General features: G+C 37.0%; 1 protein-coding gene across 5 annotated transcripts; it reads right to left on the bottom strand.

Moving 5' to 3' along the window:
• Positions 1 to 573: 573 nt before the first annotated feature.
• GPAT9 (glycerol-3-phosphate acyltransferase 9) lies at positions 574 to 27,519 on the bottom strand. 5 transcript variants are annotated; one of them, XM_088874286.1, is made up of 13 exons: positions 27,367 to 27,519; positions 27,172 to 27,229; positions 21,572 to 21,690; positions 18,703 to 18,802; positions 17,718 to 17,818; positions 17,500 to 17,596; positions 17,241 to 17,328; positions 17,058 to 17,154; positions 4,092 to 4,177; positions 3,819 to 3,938; positions 3,605 to 3,703; positions 2,879 to 2,936; positions 574 to 907 (listed from the first exon to the last, which is right to left on the bottom strand). In XM_088874286.1, the coding sequence occupies exons 6-12, from the start codon at positions 17,570 to 17,572 to the stop codon at positions 2,888 to 2,890; spliced, it is 612 nt and encodes a 203-aa protein (XP_088730412.1). In that variant the 5' UTR covers positions 17,573 to 17,596; positions 17,718 to 17,818; positions 18,703 to 18,802; positions 21,572 to 21,690; positions 27,172 to 27,229; positions 27,367 to 27,519; the 3' UTR covers positions 574 to 907; positions 2,879 to 2,887. The 5 variants fall into 5 exon arrangements, with proteins under 5 accessions (XP_088730412.1, XP_020522187.1, XP_006843264.1 ...); XM_020666528.2 differs by having other exon boundaries at positions 17,723 to 17,818; XM_006843201.4 differs by having other exon boundaries at positions 574 to 904; positions 17,723 to 17,818.

Raw genomic sequence — 27,519 nt, 5'->3', positions numbered from 1 at the left:
CTCTCTCAAACAGTTAATCTAAGTAGGGAATTCTTATGAAATAGGGTCTCCCTCTCCCTCCCTCCCTCTCTCGATAGGCTGCATGTCCTTTTTTTATTCCCTCTACTTGTTTTTTTATAATATCCTCTCTCTAAATCAGGCAATTCTTAAGGAATAGTCTCTCTCTCTCACACAATTAACCCCTCGTGTTGGTAGGGTTTATGGAATAGAAAGTGGAAGGGCAGTGGAATTAATTGTATATTATCGTTTTGTTTATAATTACAAATATAAAAACATTGACGCTATCTTCATCCTTCTTTTAATTCTTTATTTTGCAGCTCGAATAGATAACCATGCCAAAAGAGAACGAAGAAAAAGAAAGAAGAAAGGGCTACATCTGCCCTCTTTGCTCATGGCGTGAACTCTCTCTCGCCCATCGTGTGACTTATAGCCCCCCCGCCTCCCTTACCCCTCTCTCTCTCTCTCACTCTCTGAATTATGATTATGGGCAACCACAAAATAATTAAAAATGAAAAAGAAAAAAAAAAAAAAAAAGAATGTAACCTCTCTCTCTCTCTATCTCTCTACAGAAAATTAGATAAGGCCAAACATTCTGCCCCGAAGATTGCATCCAACAAGTCAAGTCATTGCTGCCACACATCATAATAAACCAAAACTGTCATTGAAATGGGAAATCTAACCTAGCATCGACTATCAATAGCCGAGATGGGAATTGAATGAATAAGTAGCACAATACACCGCAATCAAGTTGTCTGCTGAAATCGGTAGTTGAAAAGGGGTTCCTTCACTAAAAGTACGAGATTGCTGTCTGTTGAAATCTGTAGTTGAAAAGGGCCTCCTTCACTAAAAGTATGAGATTGCCTCAGAGAAATGCTTCCTCTTTTGTTGCTTTTTGCCATTTCACCTGCTGAGGGAATTTATTCTTGTCACTATGTGCAAGAGGGAGATGATCACAATGTTCCCCAATGCATTTGAAAACAATAGGAGTCCACAAAATTCCCCGATGATTGTATTGCACACACAAGAAAGAGAGAGAGAGAGAGATAGCCCGATCAAGGACACATAGCTCCTTTTGTGCCCAAGCACTTGGGTCGTAATCACTATTTGCATAGAATCATACTCTGATGACAACAAAAATTCAAAGAAAATTTCAATGAAATGATTCTTGTACATAATGTTACTAGGGTTTGTGAATTTGGATAAAGTTAAACATATTGTTCATTGGAATTCACTCCCAAATTGCAATACAAGGGCAAATGAACTTCAAGAATCTTGATCCTATGCACAGCGGAACACTAAGAAACATGCTCCTATAGAGATAAGAAACATGCTCTCGTGCAAATATGGAATACGCTCCCTAAAAGCCAAGGATCCAGACCCTCTACATGACAATGAACGGACCTTGCTGCCCCTACCCCAGAACTTCGAGCCCATCATGCCCCCCACTCTTGCTCCCAATCCCAGATCTCTTGTCGCACCCCTTCCGGGAAACTATAGTTTCTCAATGTTTTTCTCTCCCTTCTGTTCTTCGATCTTGATCTCAGTTACTTGATGCATCAACTTCTTGTTAAGGCCTTTGATCAATTGCAGGCCTATCGAGCATTTATGACCCCAGCTCCTTCATGTCTTAGAGTTGGGTTTCTTCTTCGTTGCGGGAATGAGTAATAAACTACTCCATGGTCATCTCCTCTGGCTTTCAACTAAGGATATTCTTATGATCCCCCTCCGAGATGGGAGGCAATTTGGCAATAATTGTAAAACCCCTGTTGTCTACGATTTTTGTCTACATGGGTGTCACCTCATTGGTGGGACCATGACATGTACTCAACCCTCAAGAGTCCTTTGTAGAAAGAGGACCTTCTGCTATGACCTATTGAAATTTGCAACCCTAAATCGAACCGATCATAGATCCTAGTTAATGAAATGCAGCAAGTTCAATATCATCTCATTATTGTTGGCGTTTGGGCCCTTGAGTGCCAAACCTTAAGGAATCCCTCTTTCATGCTGGACATACACTGCAACCCCCCGAGGGATGCTTGACCAAGATGTCAAAAGTGCATAACCGTGGTCAAACTCCATAACCAAGGTAAAAAAGCTTTAGAGTTCAAAATGGAGCTTAACTCTCCATTTTCATAATAATCAAAGAGTAATATTGAAGTTCGAGTTCAAAACGAAGCATAACCCTTCACTTCTCCCCAAACCGCGGTCAAACTTTGATTAAAAGGTTTGCCGGCCAAACGGTAGACTTCGACCAAAACTCAAACCTCAGCCACAATCTTGGCCACGACCAGGCCAACAGTGGGAGCATGTAGACGTAAGTTTCAAACATGGACACAAGTTGAAAGCACCAGAAAGACCCAAGTCTCTCTCTCTCTCTCTCCAAAGCCCCCATGGAGCCAAGGAAGTTTCCCACTCAAAAAGCCATTGAAAAACCTACCTCTACGCAATTTGGGACTAAACCGTTCTCTTATCTTAAGCCATGCTTTGCCTTAAGTTAGAAAATTTGTTAGGTAGACTAAAAATTCTGTAGTCTTGAAACACTATTTATAATGCTAACACATTATCCAGTTACATGGCATTGAAAATGCCATATTATGAGAGTTATGGAGAGACATGGGACAAGAAGGTAAACTCATTATTAAGCAACCAAATAGTTAAACACTTCCATCACATTGACAAACTGAAGGGGGGCGATTAGTGAAGAAAAGCCAACAGAAAGAAAAATAGAGTAGGGTAAAATCTAGGGAACGAAACTTAAACATGTTTTTTATCATTCCCTAAAAAGCAAGGAATATTCACTACCTGCTTTACAATATAGTAACAGCAAAAGTAATACAGGTACGCAAGCGAAATTAAGTAAGGGCAACTAGTCATAAACCTGAGAGCATCATCTTTCCTGAAGGCGCCGCAAGACTGATTCAGCAAAACCCTGTTGTCTGAAAGAAATTAACACAAAAACAACTAATAGATTACAACCAGATATAAATATTCCCCTCTATTTGGCTAATAATATGATGTACAAATGAAAGTCAGATTCCACACAATTCTGATATGTTTCAATCCAAATCAGCAATCCATAAGAACAAAGAACAATATGAACTTGCTATTCATAGAATTATGATATTGGCTGCCATATAATCTTTGATAAACAGCCTGATTAAATATGAAGGAGCTGGTGAATGAATAATGTCACATACGTGCACATAGATTACACGTGCACAAGTGAGGAGCCAGTAAGAGTAAATGAAAACTCAAGTGATAATGGTGATCACCTAGGTGCAAAAATTTAAAATCACAAACAATTGTAGTGGAACAAAATTATCTCAGGCATCACAAAATGTATAAGAAACTCCTTCACAAATATACTACGAAGCTGCAAAAGACACAGGCATGTTTGGCATGCATCCGGTCTGAGTGCTTTAGATTACAAACATCATAGCGCTGTTCTGGCATGGAACATTTTTGAGAGCACAACACATCACCAATGATAAAAAAGCACAACATATCAATTGGAAGGAAACAATTTCAAACCATCAAGCCCAAAGAAAAAAGCCCAGTAGTAACTACTACTATGAGAAAACTTAAGGGCATATGTAATGCATACTTCTGTTCAGAATGCTTTGGATTAGGCCGTTCATGTTTCCAGTATCCATTCCAAGGAACTTTCTTGATACCAGCTCGAACAGCGATAATGTCCCTAACCCTACAAATGGGAAAATAAGGAACTTGAAACTCCAAATAGTTCTATTAAGAACTCCTCCCGTCTAAAAGTAGATGCAAATCAACTAAAAAAAATAAAGTAGCAGAATGCTAAGTACCTTTCAGCAAACTGTATAGGTGTTTCTCCGGGTTTCAAAGTCTGTGGTTCCAAGTACCACACATCACAAACCACAGCCCATGATGTCATAAGCCGGAGCAAGTGATTTGTAAAAGATTGCCTGACAAATTCATAAATCAGGAAAGTATGATATGGTTGGTGCAGCTGATAAATACAATAAACAAAGTGGAACAAGGGCAATATCCACACGAACACGAATTCATGCACACATGTCGACACCTATTTCCATGGTTTCTACTAGAAGAATACGTACTTTTTGCTATTCCAAAACGCATCCACAAATATTTTGTTGTATTTTATTGCAATGGGACAAACGGTGCAGTCAAGTTCGAAAGGAGTCTGCAAAATCGAATAAAAGGATAGATGTCACCAGAAATGTAAACAGATATATAAAAAAAATCTCTCTAAATGTATTTTTTATCAAAAACAGCCCATCCAGAGCAGCCCACCAGCCTCATAAAAATTAAGAATACCAGCAACTTATTTTGAATTCACTATGAAAACACATAATTGAAGACTGAGTCAGCACATTTCTCAGGTTTAACTTAATGATCATCCATTATAGATCAGACTCCATTATCTATACTTTTTGTTTTTTAAATATTGGGCAATTATCCAATCTTTAGTTTTTAGGAAGTCCTCTCAAAGGAAAAACCATGTGGAAGAGCATAAAGAACTCAAGGTAAAAAAACACTACCATGTGGAAGAGCATAAAGAACTCAAGGTAAACAAACACTAACACAGCAGTACTTTAACATAATGAAAGAAAAAACTCTGACACCCATTAAAAGAACAGGAATTTATCCAAATACTTATGAGTGATGAACTATTTAACATTCTACCCGTATCTTTTATTTTAATTTCAAAACGCCCATAAAAAGACACATGGTCACGAGATGGAATAGTTGCAATTGGGTAAAATGTTAAATAGTTAATCTCTTAGGGGTATTTTAATAATTTCCCTTAAAAGAAAGATACGCCATAAAGAATATCAGAATTTGAAGATGAAAAGAAATATGATTCTTATTGAACAATAGCAGTAGGAGAAGCCTTTCAAGTAAAAGAGAAGTAAAATGGATGGTTTTGCATCCTGTCCTTCGCAGAAGAATACTAGTACTGTGGATGCTAAATAAAAGTAGCTGCCCAAGCCACATACTTGCAATATTTCTCTATGGGTATATATCAAAAAATTGTGAAACTAGCATGACTACATCCAAATACAAAAGCATCCAAGCCCATGCATCTATAGTGCGTATAAGTGACAAAAATAAGTTATCAAGTGGAATAATGCCTCTCCTTGAGGGCATCAAACTTTTTAACCCTCTATATTCGAGGGGGGCTCCAAGAACCGGTTCCTCTCCTCGGCCTTGGTTGCTTGCTCACATATTTGATGAGATCGCACACATTTGCAGGGGTATGGACATCTCTTGGAGGTATATATGGCAGGAAGGAAACCACAAAGCTGAATCCCTTGCGAAGGAGGCTGCATCTCTGGCTTAGACACCCATCTACCGCACTCTAGCCTGATCATGGGAGCTTTTTGGTATCTAACTACACCTCTTTACTGGTGATTTTGTATAGGGCTTCCCTTTAGGGTTGGCCTTATTATTTTTGTACAGAACTCCCTTCTTTGGGGATGCCCTATAGAGCTCCCAGGTTGTGGGAAGCCTCATTTTTTACCTACTATACCTCTTTCTTAATATAATTGAACTGTTAACCTTTTCAAGTATGACCTACAAAGTACTAACTAGGACGTCATCCAAATGAATTTACCAGCTTGAGAACATATACAGTGATTTATTCAGGTTAATGCTCTTGGTGATAATAAGCAACAACAGTCTGTTAACAACCATTAATTAAGCAATATTCTTCAAAAAATGGTTTTCCATGTGAATAAACAATTTGAAACTAACAAATTAATCGGGCTTCAATTGAGACAAGAACATATTAATGGAATCTAACCACGAATAGCATCAGTCATAATTGTACACAGAATAACTCCAATCAAAATCCCTAGTACTATAATGTCGATTAAAAAAGGAAAAAGAGTATCAAAAGCAAAGACCATAAAGATGACATGAGACAAAAATAAAAACAAGTTAGTCTTAGGCACAAATTGTTGCCACTCAAGAACATAAAAGAAAATGAGAGAATTATTGATGACAGTATGCCGACAATCAGTCTACGTAGAAAGCACAATATGCCCTTTATATGTCTTTATGTATGCATGCACCAGCATGCATGCCACCAGTCCAAGAATGCATAAACGTTCTGTATGACAAACTAAAGTTTGAACATGGTAGAGAAACCGATACCTACCTACCTATTTATCTATCCATATCCACACACGCAAGTGCATGCGCGCACACACATACACATAATTATATAGGTGTGTGTATATATATTTACATATAATATATATGTGTACACACACATATACATAGACAGACAGACATACACACACACATGACCATGGCACGTGCATTGCACAAAGCCTTAATTTACAAAATGTATTGTAATTTTAAAGTTTTTTTATTTTTTTTGATAATGTTAACTAATTTTTAAATTCTTTATTACGATCTATTTTATTTTACTTTAAACTAATCTATGTTATAATAAAACAATTTCATTTTTATATGGCAATGAATATATCAAAGTTTTAAATAAATCCTATATAACAAATATTCTTTAATTTAAACATAATAAATGCCAATCTACAATAAGAGATGAGCAATTTACTTTTAATTTTTCAATTTTATTTCAATAAATTTACGTCTATATGAAATAATTTGATTTCTCAACAATTTTTAAAAATTTCCTAGTTATGACAGTTATTCATCATATTTTTTTAAGATCTTGAATTACCAATGTTCTTTGTTTTAAAAAAGAAAAGAATTTAAATTTTGCGAAATAAATGAGATGAATATCTTGCCTTCACTACAAATAGTGGCAGAGAATTCACGAATTAGTCGGAGTTAAAAATAGATATCGATTTATTGAAAGGGCTTAGTGATGGCAATTAATAACAAAATATGAGAGATGTTCTAGGAATTTTAAACTTATTCTCTTCAAGAAATATCTAAGAAAATTGGAAGGAAAAAAGAATGTCGAGAAGAATTCAAAATTCACACTCATATTAATTAGCAAAAATACGAGAGAAAAAGTATATGGATCTAAACCATATTAAATGCATTAAGAGTGAGGATCAAGGTGTCTTGGTGAAGGATGACGAGGTCAACGAAAGGTGGAGAGTCTATTTTCAAAAATTACTAAATGACGAACACAATGGAAACATAGTGGTAGAAGGGACTGTTGGCACAAGTGACAGCAGAGGTCATAGATACATTCGTAGGATTAGGATGTCGGAAGTGAAAGAAGCTTTGAAAAGGATGAAGATAAAAAAAAACTTTAGGACCAGTGGTATCCCGATAGAGCTTTGGAAGTGCATGAGGGAAATTGGCAGTGACTGACTGACGAAGTTGTTCAACAAGGTGTTAAGAACAAAGAAAATGCCAGACTAATGGAGGAAAAGTATTGTGGTACATATTTACAAGAACAAATGAGACATACAGAATTGTGTGAACTATCGAGGGATCAAGCTTATAAGCCATACTATGAAGCTCTGAGAGAGTCATTGAGCAATGATTAAGGCATGAAACGAGTATATCTGAAAACCAATTTGATTTTATGTCAGGAAGGTCAACAACTGCGGCTATTTTCCTACTTAGGCAACTGATTGAGAAGTTTAGGGTGAAGGGAAAAGACCTCCACATGGTCTTTATTGATCTAGAGAAAGCTTATGATAGAGTACCTCGAGATTTGATTTGACGGGTATTGGAAAAGAAAGGCATCTCAAAGCACTACACCAACTTGGTGAGAGATGTTTACGATGGAGCACTAACTAGTGTACGAACAACTACTGGAGAGACGAGTGAGTTTTCAGTGACAATAGGTCTACATCAAGGGTTAGCATTGAACCCATACCTCTTTGTCTTAGTTATGGACAACTTAACTATGCACCTACAAGATGAGGTATCGTGTTGCATGTTGTTCACAGATGACATAGTTTTGATTGATGAGACCCAAAATGACGTCAACACAAAGAACTTTGGAGGGATGCTCTAGAATCCAAAGGGTTTAAAATTAGTCGGACTAAGATAGAGTCTAAGGAGTGCAAGTTTAGTAATAATAGAGTAGAGATGAGCAAATAGTCAAGATTGATGAACAGGAAGAACAAAAAAGGTCACACTTTCGATATCTTGGGTCGATAATCTAGAAAAATGGAGAGATCAAAGAAGATGTCGCACACAGAATTAGAGCTGGGTGGGCGAAGTGGACATGTGCAACTGGAATTTTATGTGATCCCAGCATACCAATGAGGCTGAAGGGCAAGTTTTATAGGACAGCGGTGAGACTAGCTTTGCTCTATGAGGGGGATGTTGGGCGGACAAAAAATAACATACCTAGAGATTGAGTGTAGCAAAGATGAGGATGTTGAGATGGATGAGTGGCAAGACAAGAAGGGATAGAATTCAAAATGAATCTATTCGAGAGAATTTAGGCGTGGCACTAATAGACGATAAAATGAGATAGTAGATTTAGGTGGGCTAGTCATGTGTGGTGTCGACCAAGTACAATATGTGTTAGGAGGTACAAGTTAGTTCAAGTGGAAGGACTGAAAAGGGCAAGCGTAGGGCCAAAAGCATATGGTTGGAAGTAGTCCAAAAAGATATGGAGACTTATGGCCTCACTAAGGATATGGCCTTTAATAGAGCAAAATGGAGAACCAGGATTCATGTAGTCGACCGCAATTAATTGGAAAAAGGCTAAAATGATGATGATGGTTACTTCTTCCTTACTAATATAAATATATAAAAATAATTGTGTAGTGATGTAACTTAAAATCAACTGCTCGCTAATTTTCGATTAAATGACCCCAAAAAATGTTGGAATAACACTTTAAATTACATTAAGGCTGAATGTCTCTAAATTTTGTAGATATTGGTCCACCAAACTGATAAATAAACTGTTGGTTGTTTGGGGTCTCACCACAGTCAAATATTCATCACAGTGGACATAAATTCCAAAATAACTGGGATCAAAACCAGAGCATCTGGAGGCACAGATATTCTCGCTTTCTTTGAAGTGTTAAACGCCCCCTTCTCTTAGTAAAATTCTAAGGTGCAAACGAGACCCAGCAAGCACACTCCCAAGATACAGCCAAATCGGAATACAATTCTTGAGTCCCTGAATTGCACACTCATAAGACCCATACAAAGCCACAGTTTATAAAACTGATGTCTTTCAATTGGTATGGTTCTATAAACTTCAATTGGGAACATACTTCTCTCTCACACTACAAAATATATCATCCAATTGGTATACTGCAATAAAACATCCATTGAGAATATCTTTTCTCTCACTAAAAATTAGTCTTCCAGCTGGTAAAATTCAACCATCAATTAGGATCTCAAACTTCTCTAGTGTCACAACAATCATCCAATCAATAAAATAACAGCAATTTAGCATCGATTGGGAAATAGAACCATACATATGATCATCTCACTACATAAAATAAATTATAAATATAACAGCACTTGTTACCTGAAACTCGCTTAGAGAGAATCATTTATGTTAATGCGGGAGAGAAAGGGAGAGAGAGAGAGAGAGAGAGAGAGAGAGAGAGTCTTGCTCCCTAGTTACCGGAAGCCCCTTCTTGACAGTTGAGCCCGTAAAGGGCCTTTTTGGTGAGAGAGAGAGCTTCTTTATTAAAGAGAGAGGCAAACATTACACCTTATAAAATAAGGTGTCAGGAAGACAAAATGAGGGGATTCAAGGTGCCACATAAAACACAAAATGTGACAAAAAACAAAATATGAGGTGCAAAAGATGTGTTGACTAAAGGTCCATCCTATAAAAATGAACCAGCAAAACTATGAGTTGTTTTGAATCACTTTTTATCAAAAAGCTAATAATCCCCCACCTGTTTCAAAATAATAAGACCTCTCTCCAAACATATTAGGAACGGCGAATGCATAAGTGAAGGTGTCTTGTGAATTGGAACCACCTCCACATAGTGTTATGCAGAACGCATACTAGGACAGTCAGTGGGCACACCTTGAATTATTTCCTTTATTGATAAACCTCCCACATACCACATTCTCTTTCAAAAAAACCACGGTTTTTTAAAAGGTTTGCGCATTTAAAGGCCATGCACTAATCCTAGTTTTTATGAGCACTCTAGGGAATGCTCAGTTCCAATAAGAAGAGGTCTCCACTTCCACAGTCACATAGGTGACTCTATGCAGGATGCCTTGCAATGCGACACCCCCGCCTAGGCCTTACATCATCTAGGCAAATAGAATAATTAAGAGCAAAGCTCAACCTTTCGATTCATTGCAATAAATTGTACCACACCATCCAGGAATGGGGCAGAAATTTTATAAATTTTCATAATAGAGAATTTTGTGGTACCCGCACCCATCAAACATCACACAAGCGACAGGTCTTTCCTTTTGAATCTTGGACTTGGGATCTCCTTATCCTAGGTAGGGTTCCCATCGCCCTGTGGCATTATACGTTTGAGACCTCTAACTATCTTCCAGACTTGGCACCTTGCAAGGTCTTTTATTAATATTCTACCAAGTCCTGGGTATAATTGGGTATAATAGATATGGAGTACTGTTATGACTTCGTCTCAAGCATAAGTCTCAACTGACTGTGCCTCAAGCGAGTACAAGTGGATTTTCAGAATGCCCTAACCTTTCGCTTGGTATACAAAAGCTTCACAGTCACACTGTATAAGACTGCAGACATGGGCCTTGAAGAGGTGGTACATCTACCATCAAGTCTTTAGCCACTTAGCCTCCTCACTATGGTTTCCAAGGCAATTTTCTCCAATCATTTGGAGATACAAGTCTACCTCTTTGAAGATACAAGTCTACCTCTTGGAATGCCAAAATACACCCCCACCACAAGTGGAGATACATCTGAAAGTCATGGATTCATTAGAATCCAGAAAGCATCACAACGGATCACCCAAATTATGTAGATCATGGTCTATAGTTCCTTTCAAATATTTTAGGGCCCTAAAAACCGCATCCCAATGCTCTTAACCTGGGTTACTAGTATATCTATCCAATTGACCCACAGCAAAGGGTAATCAAAAATCTTATACAAAACATGCCTACAGAGGTGTAAAACATAGACTTAACAAAATATCTCCGGATTTCAGGGGCATAATACAAATTTTAAAAAGCAAGGACCTCACCAGACTTGAATTTTAATTCAAATGTCCCTTTGCCAATTACCTTGGTAGAGACGGGGTAGTCCTATTATAGGACAATGTCCTATTATAGTGGCACTTGAGTCCACCCATTAAAAAGTAGGCCCCTTACTACACTCACATCGGAGATCATAACATACTATATGTTCATCGATCACCTAAGCTAAAGGCTTTGCTTCATTTGAAGCCTGCAGAAATTTTGCGTGTGATCGAATTAACCATAAAATCAACAAATACATAGCTAGCAGGCAGACACCATAGGTCTGTACATTACACACCTTCCAATTTTCTAATAAATTGGAACCTCTGTTGCCATCTAAAAGAAGCGCATCATCAAAACTGATCTGGCCTTACATAATCATGGTTCTTATAGTTTAGTGAGTTACTAATAGGCATCTTTAGAAGTAACCAGTTTCATGCTTCAAAATTGTTGGTTGGTTGATGTCTCACAGCAATTAAATATACATCATGGAGGACATAAACTCCCAAATAACTGGAACCACAATCAGGGGATCTGGGGGCTCGAGAGGAGCTCTCTTTCTTCAGAGTGTTAAATGCCCCTGTCTCGATAAGATTCCGAGGTACAAACAAGTCCCGGCGAGTACACTCTCAGGACATAGCCAGATCCGAATACAATTCTTGAGTCCCTGAGTTGCACACTCAAGAGACCCATACAAACCATTGCCTCAAAAATATTGATATGTATTTCCAATCGATAAGACACTACGACCAACAATTAGAGATATCTATTGACACTAAATTTCGTTTCCAATCGATGTTTTGGAAGATTAATAAGTAGTGAGGGAGAGAAGTTTGTGATCTTAATCAATGTTTGAATAATACCGATTGGATGATGATTTTTGTAGTGAGAGAGATGTTTGTTTCCAATTAATGCTTGTAGTATTATTGTTAGCTTTTTGCTAAAAAGCGTTTCAAAACAACCCATAATTTTACTGGTCCATTTTTAAAGAATGGACTTTTGATCCACACATTTTTTGCACCTCATCTTTTGTTTTGTGTGCCACGTTTTGTACTTTATGTAGCACCATCAACCCCTCCTTTTGTCTTCTTGACAACTTATTTTATAAGATGTAATGTTTGGCTCTCTCCCCGATATAGAAGCTTTCTCTATCTCTCCAAAAAGGCTATTTACAGGCCTAGCTAACAGGAAAAGGCTTCCCATTACCAAGAAGCAAGACACCCTCTCTCTCTCTCGTCAATAGAAATGACTCTCTCTAAGCGACTTTTAGGTAACAGATATTATTTTTATTTATGTAAGATGATTATAAATATGTTTTTATTTCCCATTCAATGCTAAATTATTGTTATTTTATCGATTGGATGATTTTATCACGCGAGAATAGTTTGTGATCCTAATCGATGTTTGAATTTTACCAATTGGAAAACTAATTCTTAGTGAGAAAGAAGATATTCTCAATCGATGTTTTATTCTAGTATATCGATTCGATGATAGATTTTGTAATGTGAGAGACAAATATATTTCCAATTGAAGTTTGTAGAACCATACCAATTGGAAAAACATATCAGTTTATAAACTGTGATTTTGTACGGGTCTCATGAGTTTGCAACTCAGGGAATCAAGAATTGTATTCCAATCAGGCTGTGTCCAAGGAGTGTACTCGCCATGACCCGTTTGCCCCTCAGAATTTTATCAAGACGACGGCATTTAACACTTCGAAGAAAGCGAGAGTATCTCGTGCCTCCAGATCCCCTGGTTTTGGTCCCAGTTATTCGGGGAATTTATGTCCACCGTGACTAATATTTGACGGCTGTGAGACCCCAAACAACCAACACGAACTTGTGAAAATTAACGTGCAACTTTCGGAATTTATTTTATTGTCCGGAAGATGAGATTTTGAATCCGTAATGGAATGAAATTTCCTTAAACAAAATCAGCCAAATTAAAGTTGATACCCATCAAATTTAAAGTTAATCCACAGTCCAGAGAGAACATGTGGATGTAGAATAACTTTAAATTACTTCCCGAACGTCTCCACAACTAGTCTTAGGGTTTTAAATTTAATGAGGCATAAAACAAATTAGAGTTTTGACTTCAGATTTGAAGTTAGGGATAAGCTTTCAAGGAATTTATTTAGGATTGATTCTAGGGAGAACCTAAGGGTTAATTTTAAGGTTTTAGTGGATTTTTAATTGGGAATGTTGTATGTTTTGAGGGTTAGGGAAAGAGCACAAAAACAAAAGATAGGAAAAATAAATGAGAAATAGAAAAAAAGAAAGTAAAAAGAATATTAAAGGATTCAATGAAAGAAAAGAAATAAGATGAGAGGAAAAAGGAAAAAAAATAAATAAGGGAAAGAAATGAAAAAAAAAAACAAAGTAAGGGAAAGAACGGAAAAAAAGAAGTAAGAAGTTAAAGAAAGGATAGAAAAGAGGAAATAATGAAAAGAAAGGAAAGAAAAGAGCAAATAATGAAAAGAAAGGGAAGAAAATAGGAAAGAACGGAATGAAGAAAAGAAAAAAAGAAGTAAGAAAGGAAAGAAGAGAAAAAGTAATTGAAGAATGCCTTGAAAGGGATGACCTTGGGAGGTGCTACCAAGCCTTCTCCATGGCCTTCAATCAAGGAGTTCAGGAAGCCGTTTCTAGGGATTTTCTTTCTTCTCAAATTCTCCAAAATAAACATTCTATGGGTTGGACATCCCTCTCTCTCCTTTGTATACATAATTGCTTAAAACATTACTCAAAATAACCTTAACTAAAATAAAATAACCCCAGTTTTAATCTCTGAAAAAACAACAAACAAAGAGAAACCCTTTAAAAATTTAAATTAGACAGGTCCTATAGAAGGACCATGACGCCCTCATCATGTAGAGACCCAAGGCAAACCAATACATTTTCCACCGTGGCTCCAAAAGCTTGCTAGGGAGTCATTTGGACCCCAAATTTTGGGGATGTACATGTACTCATCCTAGCAGCCAATCCAAATAAATAAATAAAAAGAATCGGACCCCAATAGCTCCAACAGTGAACACAAATCATCCAATTTTTGGACGGTCAAATCTGCATTATAATGAACCGAACATCAGTTTTCTTTTTTATTATTGTCATCTGGTAATGATGAGGCAATCTACAACATTTTGAGAAGGTTACCATTCTAGTGACATACAGAAACACACACATGCACACCACAACAAGGTTTTTTGTTGCATTTGTTATGCACATTACATGAAAATGTTAAGAGACAAAACTCATCTCTGAATCTGTTACGTCTCAGCTCCTTGGCGACTATCCTACTGAAAACGTACGAGTGCTACGACTCTAAGAAGAAAAGGTATTACACTTCTTAGAATGTCGTTTTCCATGAGATAATACCTTATCTCCAGATGTTCAAGAAGCATTCTTTGATCCCCTATGGGCAAGTACAAGTAGAAAAATTCTCATTGTCAAGTTCTGCACTGTTTGTCCAACCAACCTCTATATTAAATAATGAATACCATCAACCATCACTGTTATTTATTCAAGAAAGAACCAAGACATAGAGGAAGAACACTACCAAAAAGACATGCCTGCTCCCAAGGTAGAATCCCATAATCGAGGTTCAAACTCAAATTCTCTTCATAAAATGAAATGTACCATCGGTTTTCCTTTTCCTAAACAGAAGACTTTTGGGTGTTATTGTGTGTTCAAAGCACTTTATTCTCTCAAAAATCTTTAAATTTCTTGAGTAGCTCTTTTAGGTATAGTTACTAGGATCTCCCAACTAGTCAGTCCCACTCCTAGGTCTCGCTCCAACACTCCCTGATGGGTATCTCCATTACTCCATTGGATCTTGATCCCCACTTTTAAGGATTGCTCCTAGCACTCGAAGGGCAACAAGAGAAGATGATTCATTTGGATGTAGTATAGTGTGAAATTATATATAAAGCAGCTTCTATCAATAAAAAATCAGCTCCCTTGTATTGTTATCAATTCCTTGTATTGTTATCAATTGCCCACACATTGCCTCGTCATAATTTTTTTTTACTGTACCATGTGGGATTATTGTTACAAGGTGGCAAATATAATAGAATCTCAAAGGTTTCTCAGTACTCGGGACTGGTGCAAAACCCCCAAAAGAAACAAAGGTGGAAGAAAGGTAGATGGCATAAGAAAGGTCGTAATTTTCAGATTAATCTCCCCAGAGAAAAGAGATCCCCCATAATCAACTGCATTCAGACCATGGAAAGGGCCTTGCCTATATCTAAGAGCTGCATGTAAGCAATTCAAGGAAGAAGAAACACAGGCTAAAATTCAAAGCAGGTTGAGATGCATATCCAACAGAGAGGAAGAAACTTAAAGAGTGCATATCTATAGGATAAATAAGATCTTTCTTATCAATCATTTCATAAAAATTCGTCCTAGTCATATTATTTTTGTTAGTATTGATCTCCACCGCACTTCCTGTTGAACATAACAATGTGAATTTATGGACTCTAATCCACTGTAATAGACTTGTAGGGTTTATTTGACACTGCATATGAAACGTCAGAAAATGATTGCTCAAACCTTGAAACATAATAGAGTGGAGCAATGTAAGTATTCTGATCACACTAGAGTGAACAAAACAGAAGACAATCAGTCTAATCCTACATTAGGACATGGACAGGGGCAATGACATCTTACAATAAACCACCGAGCCTGACATGGCTCCCAAAAAACAGGGTATCAAACACAACATGTTTGTACAGATGCTGAGCTTCAGCATGTTGTAGCTGTTGGCTACTAACTTTTCTATATATAAAATTAAAGTACTAAATAAATAAGATCAATTTTTTTTTTTTAAACTGATAAATAAGAACAAAATTACTTAAAGGGTGTGGTTTCTATAAGGTTGCAACCTTAAACAATCCAATTAAGGTGCACCTCTGAATTTCATCATAAAATGCAATTTTGGTGTAAAAAATTATTAGGATTATCTTGAAATCTATTTTCATCTCTAATTATAAAATTTGAAACTCTAAAAATGGTTCAAATCAAATAGATCCATAAACATATGAAAATCTTGAAAGTGAACGGTTTAGATAATGTGTTGCAATATGCACTATTTATGGGACTAAAAATCTTCTTTTTTTTTGCATATTCATGCATCTCGATGTCGAGATGATCGATTAGAGGGTTTTTCAATATTAAAACAACCTTTTCCAATGGATTTTTGAGGTGCATCTATAATTCTACATTTTAAGGTTGCAACCTTGTATAAACTTTTGCCTTCGTTAAAAAGTCAAATACATGCATCCAATGCATGAATACAGATGCTCAACTTCTAGATATCATCATCATCCAAGCCTTGTCTCAATGATTTGGGGTCGGCTACGAATTCAACTTCTAGACACCTCAAAAATTATGGGCACACATGTAAGATCATAGTTGTCCGTGTCTGAAATTTGGAGATGTGAACAGGCAAAGCATTGCATGTTTGACACAAAAAACTGATGCATGCATAGTAACCTGGCCAGAGTTGTCTACTGGTGTATCTGACGATCAACAGTCCGATACAGTAGTGAGACAGACCAAAACGTGTCTAAGAACTGCATCTTGGATACTTAATCCATTCATCTATTCACATATTCTATGAGCAGATAAAATGCTACCAATATCACGAGGTGCATAGTAACATCATGCATGTGATAGTCAAAATAGAACAACCTAGACCCTATGATCCCATGGGCCAAATGAGAAATTGAATACCTATCAAGATAGATCGAAAGAGGAAATAAGATTTCCAACTAAAATAAAGGTTATCATGCATCTTACCAATTCCTTATCAGTTTATCAATAAATCTAACAAGCAGAAGGTCACAAATGGCCTAAGCAGAAGCCATGTCAACATCCACTTTTTCTACAAACAGAGTCATATGATGTTAATTAATTCGTAGTGTACACCTAAAATGAAATCGATTGCATGTAGCCACATACCTTCTTAAACATAACTGTGTACTCGTTATTGACACAAGTTCCCTCAGGAAATACAAGAAGTGGATTGTTATCCGTGCCTTCAACATGTTCCTTCATTCTGCAATAATAGAATTCAATAATTCATGGTTGCCACAACACAATATAAATACCATGGGAAGCTCCATCAATTAACAATATTCTCACTTTTTTACTACGATTTCACGATCCTTGGCCTCAGTACGATTGAACCATATACAACCCAAGCTCTCCAAAATAGTGCTTTGTAAAAGTCCTACATGATTAGTGAAATTGTTTAGTTTAATTGTTTAAAAACTAAAAAATAAAAGAGGCCAAAATTTACAGTCTACAGTAAAAAAGCAGCATGAATGAGAAGTGACAAAAAACTAAGAGGAGCCCATCAAAAGATGTGGGAACTGTTACAACTCGGAATGAAAATACTTACCAACCCATCCTGCATGCTTTTGCATAATTACAGCAAAAGCCGTCATCTGTTCTAATATTATGAAATCAATCATTGATGTGTGATTAGCCACAAACACCTGATTCAATGATGAACTAAAAGTCAGAAACATGAATAAAAGACTATCATTACTACCCCGAAAGATTCATACGACATCTGATAGGTTTAAATTTTAGGGGGAAGAAGGGGAAATGACTCACTTTACCTGCTTTGGACGCATACTAGGCCGTGGTCCATGATATTTCACAACCCCAGTCCATGAGGCAACAAACACGCTACAGATAAACTCCACAAGATATCTCTGAGACACAAAAAATTACAGTGAACTCATGAATTTGCCCAAAATAACTGCGGCAATTTAGAAGGCCTCTAGAACGAGAAGGAAAAAGTAGAGAGAGCTTCTCCCTCCCTCCCTCTCCATTGCAAAATTGACTAGTAACATCTCTCTCTCTCTCTCTCTCTCTCTCTCTCTCTCTCTCTCTCTCTCTCTCTCTCTCTCTCTCACACACACACACACACAGGATTATTTTGTTTCTGAAAGCATGGTTCAACAAAAATTTGAAGAGTAGCTGTAATTAAATTTCAGGAAAATATTCCAATGCATTCTAAACATTATCTTGCATAGGCTGACAAAATAGGTCATGAGTTTATCTTAAACAAAAGAAATGCTCCAACTCAGATTATAAAATCTAAGTCATAAAATTTCAAATTTCTTTGTTGAAATAAACATATGACCTATGCACCATATGTGTTAACTGTTAAGAACGCATATGTCCCTGAAATTTTACAAAATAGTATACAAAATGAAAACAAACACTGAGGTCTTCAATTTTGAAATAGAATGTGAAAGATCGCAACAAAGATTATTACCACTAACAAAGGTCAGAACAAGATACATATATATACTAAATAGCATGAACCTTAAGGACTTCAAGATATCTGCCTGTAAGAGAATACATAGAAATCCAGGACATGGAGCAACTGCTTACAGAAATAAGAATATGTGATTGTAAAAGCTCAAGTGCTCAACAAGACAAATGACAGAAAAATATATTTGAGTGAAATAACTGGTAAACTGTTGGCTATGCATTGTCATCTACGACAAACATCTCCCAAGCACAAGCATATATCATTACATAAGTCTCTCTGGCTTGCAGCAATTAAGAAAATGTTACAGATGCTAACCTCTAATTGTCGTCTTAACTTGTCATTCTTCCTTAGCAGAAAATGTACTAGACTAAATGATGGAAGAAATATCAGCCATCCAGCAAAAAGAAGCACAACCCTGCCAATTGCAATCAGAAACAAATTATGTACCTGGTTCCTCTATTTAACGATAGCAGTATCCTTGACCAAATTCCATCCAATATTTCTCAAGGAAAAAATAATTTTCAAAGCAATGAAAAGCTTGAGCCATGTAGTGTTTTGGAAATCTTATTATCACATTAAAGGTTGTTGATCTGATCCCACACTTCCAATCAAAAAAGAGAAAACAAGACAAGGAAAAAAAAAAAAGCATGGCTGCAATGTCAAGCAGGGCTATCAACTAGCTGTGTAGCGTGTTATAATGTCGTGTCATATGCCCGCCTGAGTGAAATATGGCCTTCACCGTGTGCCCATGGGTCAGGTTGGTACTAATTTGAAGGAGGTGGAACCCAAAGAGACTCCTCAACCTCATTTTTTGGCAAAAGGAAAAATATAAATTGATTTAAGCATTTTAGGGATAAGCTCAAATTAAATTTACCATAAGTTAACCTATTCCAAGATTGAATTTCAAAAAACCCTAAGGAAATAAATAGCATAGAAGCCCAATTAAATTACATGCCTCAACACGCGTATCGTATCGTCTTCTACATAATTAATTTTCGAAATTTCTAGCACTTTTGGGTTGTTGTCAAGATCTTTCGCGTTGAGATTTGCCTTTTCACATTCTTCTTCCTCTTGTTGAAATCTACTAAGTAGATGTTGTAAACCTTGTCATATTACTTCTATGATATCTTCGTTGACTCCTAATTATTTGATCCAATCAATCCAAACGCTCCATAATTGGATTGGTAGATGTTTGGGATGGTATCATGGTGTATGGATCTCAAGGCAAATGATCCACTGGCTCTAATCCAACTAATGCAGGGAAGACGGGAAAAAAATAATTAAAATAGAAATAATAATAAAGGGCTGAGAGGATATACCCTCTCTCAAGGTATGCAAGGGAGTCCACCCCAAAGATCTCTTCACTAGATCAAAAACAATTTATATAATCTCAAAAGGCCAAGTTCACAAAGAGGGAAGGGACATCCTTCCCTTTAAATACAAACTAAAAGAAATAATAAAAAAGTGAAATAAAAGGAAACCCACAAAAAACTCTCTCTCCACCCTACTTTTTCTAGCACTCCTTATCTCTCTCAATCTCATGTAACTCTCTTAATTTGGAGGCCCCCACCTAAATTAAACACTATCCTTATCGCCTTTCCCCCACATCCTCTCTGAACAATAAAATAAACTTCCAAACTACCCCTCCAATCTCTACATCCAATAAAAACAAAAATAACCCTAAAGAAAGTTAAAAACCCAATAACCCCAAACTAAAAACTAGACAACATTAAAAAAAAATTAAGAAATTAAAAAAACCCATTGCAGCACAAAGCCCTTATAACATAGAACGGAAATGTAGTTTACAATTCATAGATATTAGATAACATAACCCAATATCTAATGATGATTCTCATAGTAGAGAAGAAAAGGCAATGTTTAACAGTCAGTCTATGATTTCAAGCAGTGTAAAACATATATTGCATTAGTCACAGAAGCTTATTCACCCAGAACTTCTTAAAGTCTTGCAGGCTTTCAGCTAAGACACTTCAATGATGAAACCAAAGAAGATGAGACATAAATGATTTTGTTAAGGTTTAGCAGAATGTAAATATCAAAGTTTCCTGCTTATTTTCAAATAAAGAATAAGGAAGTTCACTGTCAAAGTAAAGAGAGAGAAAACAGGATGAGAAAAGAAGAAAAGTCAAAATTAAAAAGGGTCCACTTTGAAAAGGACAATATGGAACAACAACCAGATGTATTCCTCTGATGTACATATAAAACATCTGTTTGACATCAATCATGAACCTCATTAACATCTGCTGTTTTCCTCCAGGGACTCTTGAGCAGTGGGCAACTCTGATCACACAACCTTTCTCCTCTCATGCTAAGAACCATTTCTTTGGCATCTAAGTTTGAAAGCATCAATATGGTGTATATGACTTGAATGCAATCACAGACCCTTTCTGCGAGCCATCTAAGCAGTCAGGAAACTACTTGATAATATCAAGCCCCTATCTATCTCTGGGGCCCGTTGTGCCAGTACTTCAGGGGGTTCTCGGCCACTGACCTTGACTGTAATTGGGCTAATATTATTTGATGTCCACACACTGCACTCTTTTTGCTGGACCGAAGATTTTCTACAGTTGCTGGGGCAACCAATTATCAAGTTGCATTCAAAGTTATCAGAAACCCAAATCAGCCAGTCCAACTAGGTCAACCAAACCTAAATTGGTTTGGACCAGTGAAGACTTATCATGAAAAAGCATGTATGTTTGTGCAAATTTTGAATATATTTTAGGGTTTTGATCGGTTTCCAACGGTCCAGTTTGATGGCTCGTTGAACCGCTAATCAAACCATACGAAACACTTTCTGGTTCGCTCTTTGGACCGAATCTGATCGCACAATTCCAACACATGACGTGAAGCAAACAAACTAGACCAAACTCTTGCAAGGAATGAGTTGGTAGAGAATCAAGAGTCTATCACCACTTCTCCCCATAATTCTCATACCTTTCAGCACAACTTTATATAGAAGGCACACCCAACAGCCAATTCTTGTTATTCTCCCCAAAAAAATTTGGGACATACTTGTAAGCATCATACAATAACGGGAACTAAGTTAATTTTAGAGGGGAAAAAAGGAAAAACAAGATGTGTAACAAGCCAAGAATTGAGGTTGAATATAGAAAAACTTGTCACAAGCCCATCCAACGCTCTAAAATGATAAGCTAGCTTTGCTCACCTCAGAGGGAAAAGAACCACATAACGTGTTAGCACTCCCAAGCACCATAGTGGGAACAAATACACATTCCAGTTCCAAGGTTCTGGAGGATTTGACTTGAAACAACGAGTGAATGAGTCCTGCTCATGCAATAGAGAATCACAGTATTAGTGAAAAGGAGCTGAGAATTGCAATAATGGCAAAAGCTTGGCAATCAGAACATATCAGACAATCAGGAGGTAGACAATTAATATGAAACAGTGCAATCAATGCATCCAAAATTCACAAAATAAGAATAATATTAAGAAAAGTTCTGTTGATCTGCATAAGATAATGCCCATAAAGCAAATAGGGGCTGCAAACAAGCAAAGCACGTGAGCTGGCACAGCACGGCTAATTATGAGTCAAGTTTGAGCAATATTTTTCAGCAGGTCTAGCCAAGCCAAGGCAAGCCTACAAGTTGATTATCAAATAAATCAAGCTCAAGCTTGACAAACTCAACTTGAGCTTGTTCAATTATGTGTACAATATACAAAAAGCACACAATTATGCATTATTTTATATTATATTATATCATATTATATTATCCTCACTTCAAGTAGGAAACTCAATTTAATGTGCTCTATTATATACAATATAGGTACTACGTTTGTATTTCCTTGTTCATAGGCTTATCTATAGGGTCGTGGTGGTAGCACCCCACACCCTAGTCACCACATTGTGGTTTCCATTCCCACCACTAACACCACCCCACTGATACCTTCAAAAAGCAAACTCCTAATCTACTTGAAAAACGGGTACACTGAATTACCCCAAAAAAACAATATATGCCTTGTATCATTATAAGATCGTCTTAAGTAAACAAGGAAAGCTCAAGCTTTTGTTTTTGATAAGTGACTCTTTGTATAAATGATATAAACTCATAAATTTTGATGTAAGGTACAAAGGCCTAGATATGTGTGTGGGTGTTCAAAAAATATATAATATATATATATATATGGGCAAGCTTTCTATACTTTCCCTAATGTATAAAACTTATATACTTCCCCCTATCCAACTATCCATTCTGAAAGAATAACTGACATGACCCCAATCACAATGTCACACCTCTACACTATTTTTATTTTTAATTATTTTTCTACAAAACATTTTGACATATATATATATATATATATAGATAAGTGTAGGAAAAATCGAGCGGTTCAAATCGAAACCGCCTGATTAGATCAGAACCGGCCATTGGCCAGTTTCAGTTTCGGCCGGTTTTGGTGAACCGGAGCGGTATTTTAAAAAAATCCAAGAAAAATTACATAAAATCCCAAAAAATAAGGAATTTTGTTTGTAATGCATTTTGTAATGTTTGTCATCATTTTGGCAAAGATTGAAAATTGTTTTGGACATTAATACTTATTTTTACATTTTCCCATCATTTTTTTGGAAAATTGTAAAAATACCCTTGAGCACAAATCGATTCTTTAAAATCCATGTTTTTCATTAATTTTCAAGTTCATTTGGATGTGCTTTGTTTAATCATGCTTTAAATATACTTTTCATATTTTTTTATTTTTGTATTTTTTTATTTTTTTAACACTTTGTTGACCACCTGAGACTTACCCAATGAGGCCGGTTCAACTAGCCGGTTTACCGATTAAAACTAAGTAACCGCTTTTGACCCCATGTCCGGTTAAACATTCCGGTTCGATTTTTCCTACACTGAGATATATATATATATATATATATATATGGAAAAGTCTTAAAAATGCCTCTAGGCTAATTACTACAGTGTTTCGCCCCCATTACGGACATGCTACATTCGTGACGAACCGCCACGGACATGCTTTGTTCGTGGCGGTCTTTAATCTATGCCGTCCGAAAAAATCAGACGGCGCCGAGGCTATGTGAGAAAATACTGTTCATTTTCGCCCATAGGAGTTTTGTAGTCTCTTCCTATATACTCACAGACCCTCTTCAAGCCATGAGGAAGAAGAGGGCGACTAAGACAACACACATGTTGTGGCTTGGTTTGCCCATGAGTAAGGGCTGATCCTTCCCTGCCATGTCACTTTGGTGGAAGCCACATATTTTATATATATATATATATATATATATATATATATATATATATATATATATATATATATAGGTATACAAAATTTGATGATTTACCGGAGTGAGAGTGACCGATGGGTAACTAGTAGTGCAGATTAACTCACCCCTTCTCCGGTTAGACGATCAGTGATTCAGCTTGCTTCATGTCAAGTGTGCCTAAAGAAACTTAGAGGTCACAACTCCAATGAAAAACTTGCTCGAAGAGGTTTATGGACCTTTATTTTGTGCGTGGGGTGGGGGGTGTGGTTGGTGTTTATTAACTCAGGATATGACATTTGGGGAATCACCTTCAATGTTAACTCTTTTGTCCCATCTTCTATCGAATGATTGCACTGCATGCCGGCTAGAAGGCTTTCTAATTTGGTAAAAGAGAAATTAGCAATACCAACGGGTCAAGAGTAGGTGAGTAGGATCCCATCAATGTGGGTTCCGAAGATGCCCATGGCGTGGGCAGGCCAAACCTAGTTCCCAATGGAGCTTCCAATTCAAAGTTTAATTTGATGGCACCTTGTTTTGGTTGCAACCACAAAGAGGATCTTGGAGTCAAGGATGGTGAAGATCGAATGATATCAGAAAGTTTGTTGTCAAGTGGAGTTTGAATTCTTTTAACAGAAGCACCTAGAAGATAAGAGTTGCTCTAATGCAATCAATGGGTGCGAGGATTAGGGGTAGTGAGTTGTTAATGAACAAAAATTCGGCCGCCCAAGTGTTTTGGCCGACAAACCGCCTAGGCTACAGCATGCTTAAGACAGGCGCCTAGGCGGTCAAGGCGGGGGCCCAGGCGGTCAAGCCGTGCACCTAGGTGGTCTAGGCGCCCACCTAGTGCCATCCCTTAAAAAAATAATTTAAATCCACCCAAACAAAAATAAGGCCTATTATTGCCCTTCTCTCTCTCTCTCTCTCTCTCTCTCTCTCTCTCTCTCTCCCGGGTCCATGTGCTCTCTCTACTTATGAGAAGAAGATAAAGAAGAAGATGGACTCCAAGCGTTTGATGGACTGCCTCTGTCTCACACACACACACACACAAAGTTACACATGGACCCATAGGTCCCTCTTTCTCTCTCTCTCTATCTATCTATCTATCTATCTCTCTCTCTCTCTCTCTCTCTCTCTCTCTCTCTCTCTCTCTCTCTCTCTTCAAGACCTCTCTTACAAATACCGATCCAAAAGAAAAAAAAGAAAAAAATAGGATGTAAGAATTTCATGCAAGACCTCATGCACACACATACGTGCACATGCACATACACACACACAAAAAAAAAAAACAACATATAGCCCCCACCCCAACCGCCTTCCCTTAGGGCCACTCAGGCATCTAGGTGGCGCCTAAGCAGCCACCTTGGTGCCTAGGCGGCTGCATCCGCCTTCTCGAACATTGGTTTAAGGTTCAGCGGTTTTGCTCTAGCCAAAACTCGAGGTGGGAAGGTAGAGATGTGGAGTTTGAAGAGGCTTTCAACAGATTGTGGATGACCCAAGAGTAGTCGAACAGTTGGAGGAAGAAAGACCATCCTTTAGAGACCAGATTTCAGTGATGAAGAGGTAAGGGATGGATTCCTCCATGATGCTGCAAATAATACATCTATTGGCCAATTGAACCTTTTATCCTCTTGAGTTATAGACAGTTGTGTCCTTATCTGAGTTTAAGAGGGAATACTACACCAGCAGGTGTAGGTGGAACTCTACGAGATCATATGGGCCGAACACTCATGACATACTCTGACCACTTTCAAGATATGTTCGAACGAGGACAAAGCCAGTGTCCAGATAATAAAGTTGCAAAGCCTACACCCAAGCTTAGTCACCATCCACATTTAGGGCAATTCCTCAAATATGATCGCTTTATGCAACAGAAAAGTAAACAGATTGTGGTGACTAAAATATTTAAAAAAGTCCTAGAACTTATTAGCAAGCTGAGGATTTCTTTCAATCACTCTTGGAATTAGTCCAATGAAGTGGCGGACATGTAAGCAAATGATGGCCTTTCCAAAGCATTCTTCATTACCGATTACAAAGGTTTTTTGCATTCTTCATTACAGATTACAAAGGATTTTCTTTTTTCCTTTGTTTGTTCAGGATACAGAGGAATTCGATTTCGTATAGCATACTTATTCACATTTTATTTTTGTACATGGACTATATTAGTACAAATACATTCAAATCAATGAAGTTTTGTTAACAATAAAAAATTAAAAAATTACAAAAAAAAAAAAAATACACATAACATTTGAACTATTCAACAATTCAGCCTACGTGTATTTTGATAAATCTTAAAATCTATCTTGTCATTTAATGGGTTATTTGAAATTTGATTAAAAGAATGATGGGTAATTTGAATGATGGGTAATTTGAAAGTAGATCAAAAAGTATGAGGAAGATGTTAAATAGTTCAAATCTCAGGCATAGTTTGATAAATTTCTCTGAAAAAGGGTGTCTTTTCTTTCTTCAAGGAAACCAAAGAATCAAGAAACAAAAAATATCAGTAAGGGCAATCAACCAAATCAGAATCTACAAATGCAACTAGCAACAGGCTTTAGGAAGAAGAGATATTAGGTATTAAGGGGAGAGAATCCCAAATTAAGAGAAAAGTTAGTCAATCCCACTTTGTTAACCTATCAGATGCATCATTAGCATATTTGCGTGCATGACAAACATAAATTTTTTTGTAAAGAATCCAAGCCAAAAGATCTCAACCATGATATCAAGTCTACAAGTCTCCAAAAGTGAACAAAAATTCAATGGGGTTATTTAATGACATTCAGCAAATCCTTCACCATGGGTAGCCCCGAGAGGGCTGAAACAATGACTCTCAAACTTAAAGCATAAATGCTTCAGTGGTGCCACATTTATAAATCCAAGCAGGCCCTGACAAGTCTCCCAAACCATCTAGAAACAATCTTATAACTCCACCAACTACTAATGGACTGTGATTTCCAAACAAGTGCCATAAATTTTCATTTTATCTTAAGTTCCATTTGTGATCAATGATCACCACCCAATAATATGAATAAGAATAAAGAACTTAAGAAATAGGCCAGTAACAATATTTTTTCAACATAATGCATAAATTTCCTCTACAGAAATAGAGCTGTAGAGTGTTTGGGTGTGTATGAACCTCTGAAAGCAGTTGTTCTCTCTTGTATTTAACATAATTGAGCCATGTTAATACGATGAATTTATGCAGCAATACTTGTTTGAGGTGATATTTTTCTCCATCGCACAGCCCTAATATATTGAACGCCACATGCATTGCAGTCTTTCAGATACAATCATAAACCACTTCAACATAAGGTTTCACTTCATACAGTTCACATCCCTGGATAATGCAATCATAGACACCCATAAAAGCCTTATAGAGAGAGAGAACGGAGACCCATAATTTCACCATCAACTACAAATTAATGACACCCAAATCATGAAGCTTCCATTACAATTCTAACTGTACACCAAAGGGGAAAAGAAAAAATAATCGATAGAAGAAGTGAAGCATTGATGGAGGAATAGGGAAAACTTACATCTACAATGGCACCAGCTGCCTCACTGAGAATAGGCGAGATATCGAGCAAATCATGTCTGCAACTGTTAAGGGCCAACCCAAAGATGAAGCGCACAAAAAAAATTCAAATCAAGCATCCAAAAAAGTAGAACCTTCTGAAAATTGAGCTGAGAGAGAAACAAACTGAAGAAAAAAACCAATAGTGGAAGGATACAGGAGAAGCTTCCCGTGAGCCTCAGGAGACGATTCATGGAGGTAATCATGTCGATCCAAGTCAACCTCTGAGTTTGAAGAATAAAGACCTGGCATCGATAGTACTGAACGTCAGTTCCAGAGAGAGGAAAAGAGAACCCTAGACCCCTCTGGT

Source organism: Amborella trichopoda, chromosome 8 (genome assembly GCF_054954075.1).
Source record: "Amborella trichopoda isolate Santa Cruz 75 chromosome 8, AtrichopodaSantaCruz75HAP2 v2.0, whole genome shotgun sequence".
Lineage (NCBI taxonomy): Eukaryota > Viridiplantae > Streptophyta > Magnoliopsida > Amborellales > Amborellaceae > Amborella > Amborella trichopoda.
Note: the sequence above shows the minus strand (reverse complement) of the source record. Positions and strands in the feature narration are given on the sequence as shown.

What these genes read in the sequence shown, in the direction of transcription:
- GPAT9 (XM_020666528.2), bottom strand. Translation starts at nt 27,461, where the DNA reads ATGCCAGGTCTTTATTCTTCAAACTCAGAGGTTGACTTGGATCGACAT. An exon ending in CAGCTGGTGCCATTGTAGAT is followed by an intron (nt 21,691 to 27,171) that starts GTAAGTTTTCCC and finishes TTGCATGAGCAG; the next exon opens with GACTCATTCACTCGTTGTTT. An exon ending in CGTGAAATCGTAGTAAAAAA is followed by an intron (nt 17,155 to 17,240) that starts GTGAGAATATTG and finishes CTATTATTGCAG; the next exon opens with AATGAAGGAACATGTTGAAG.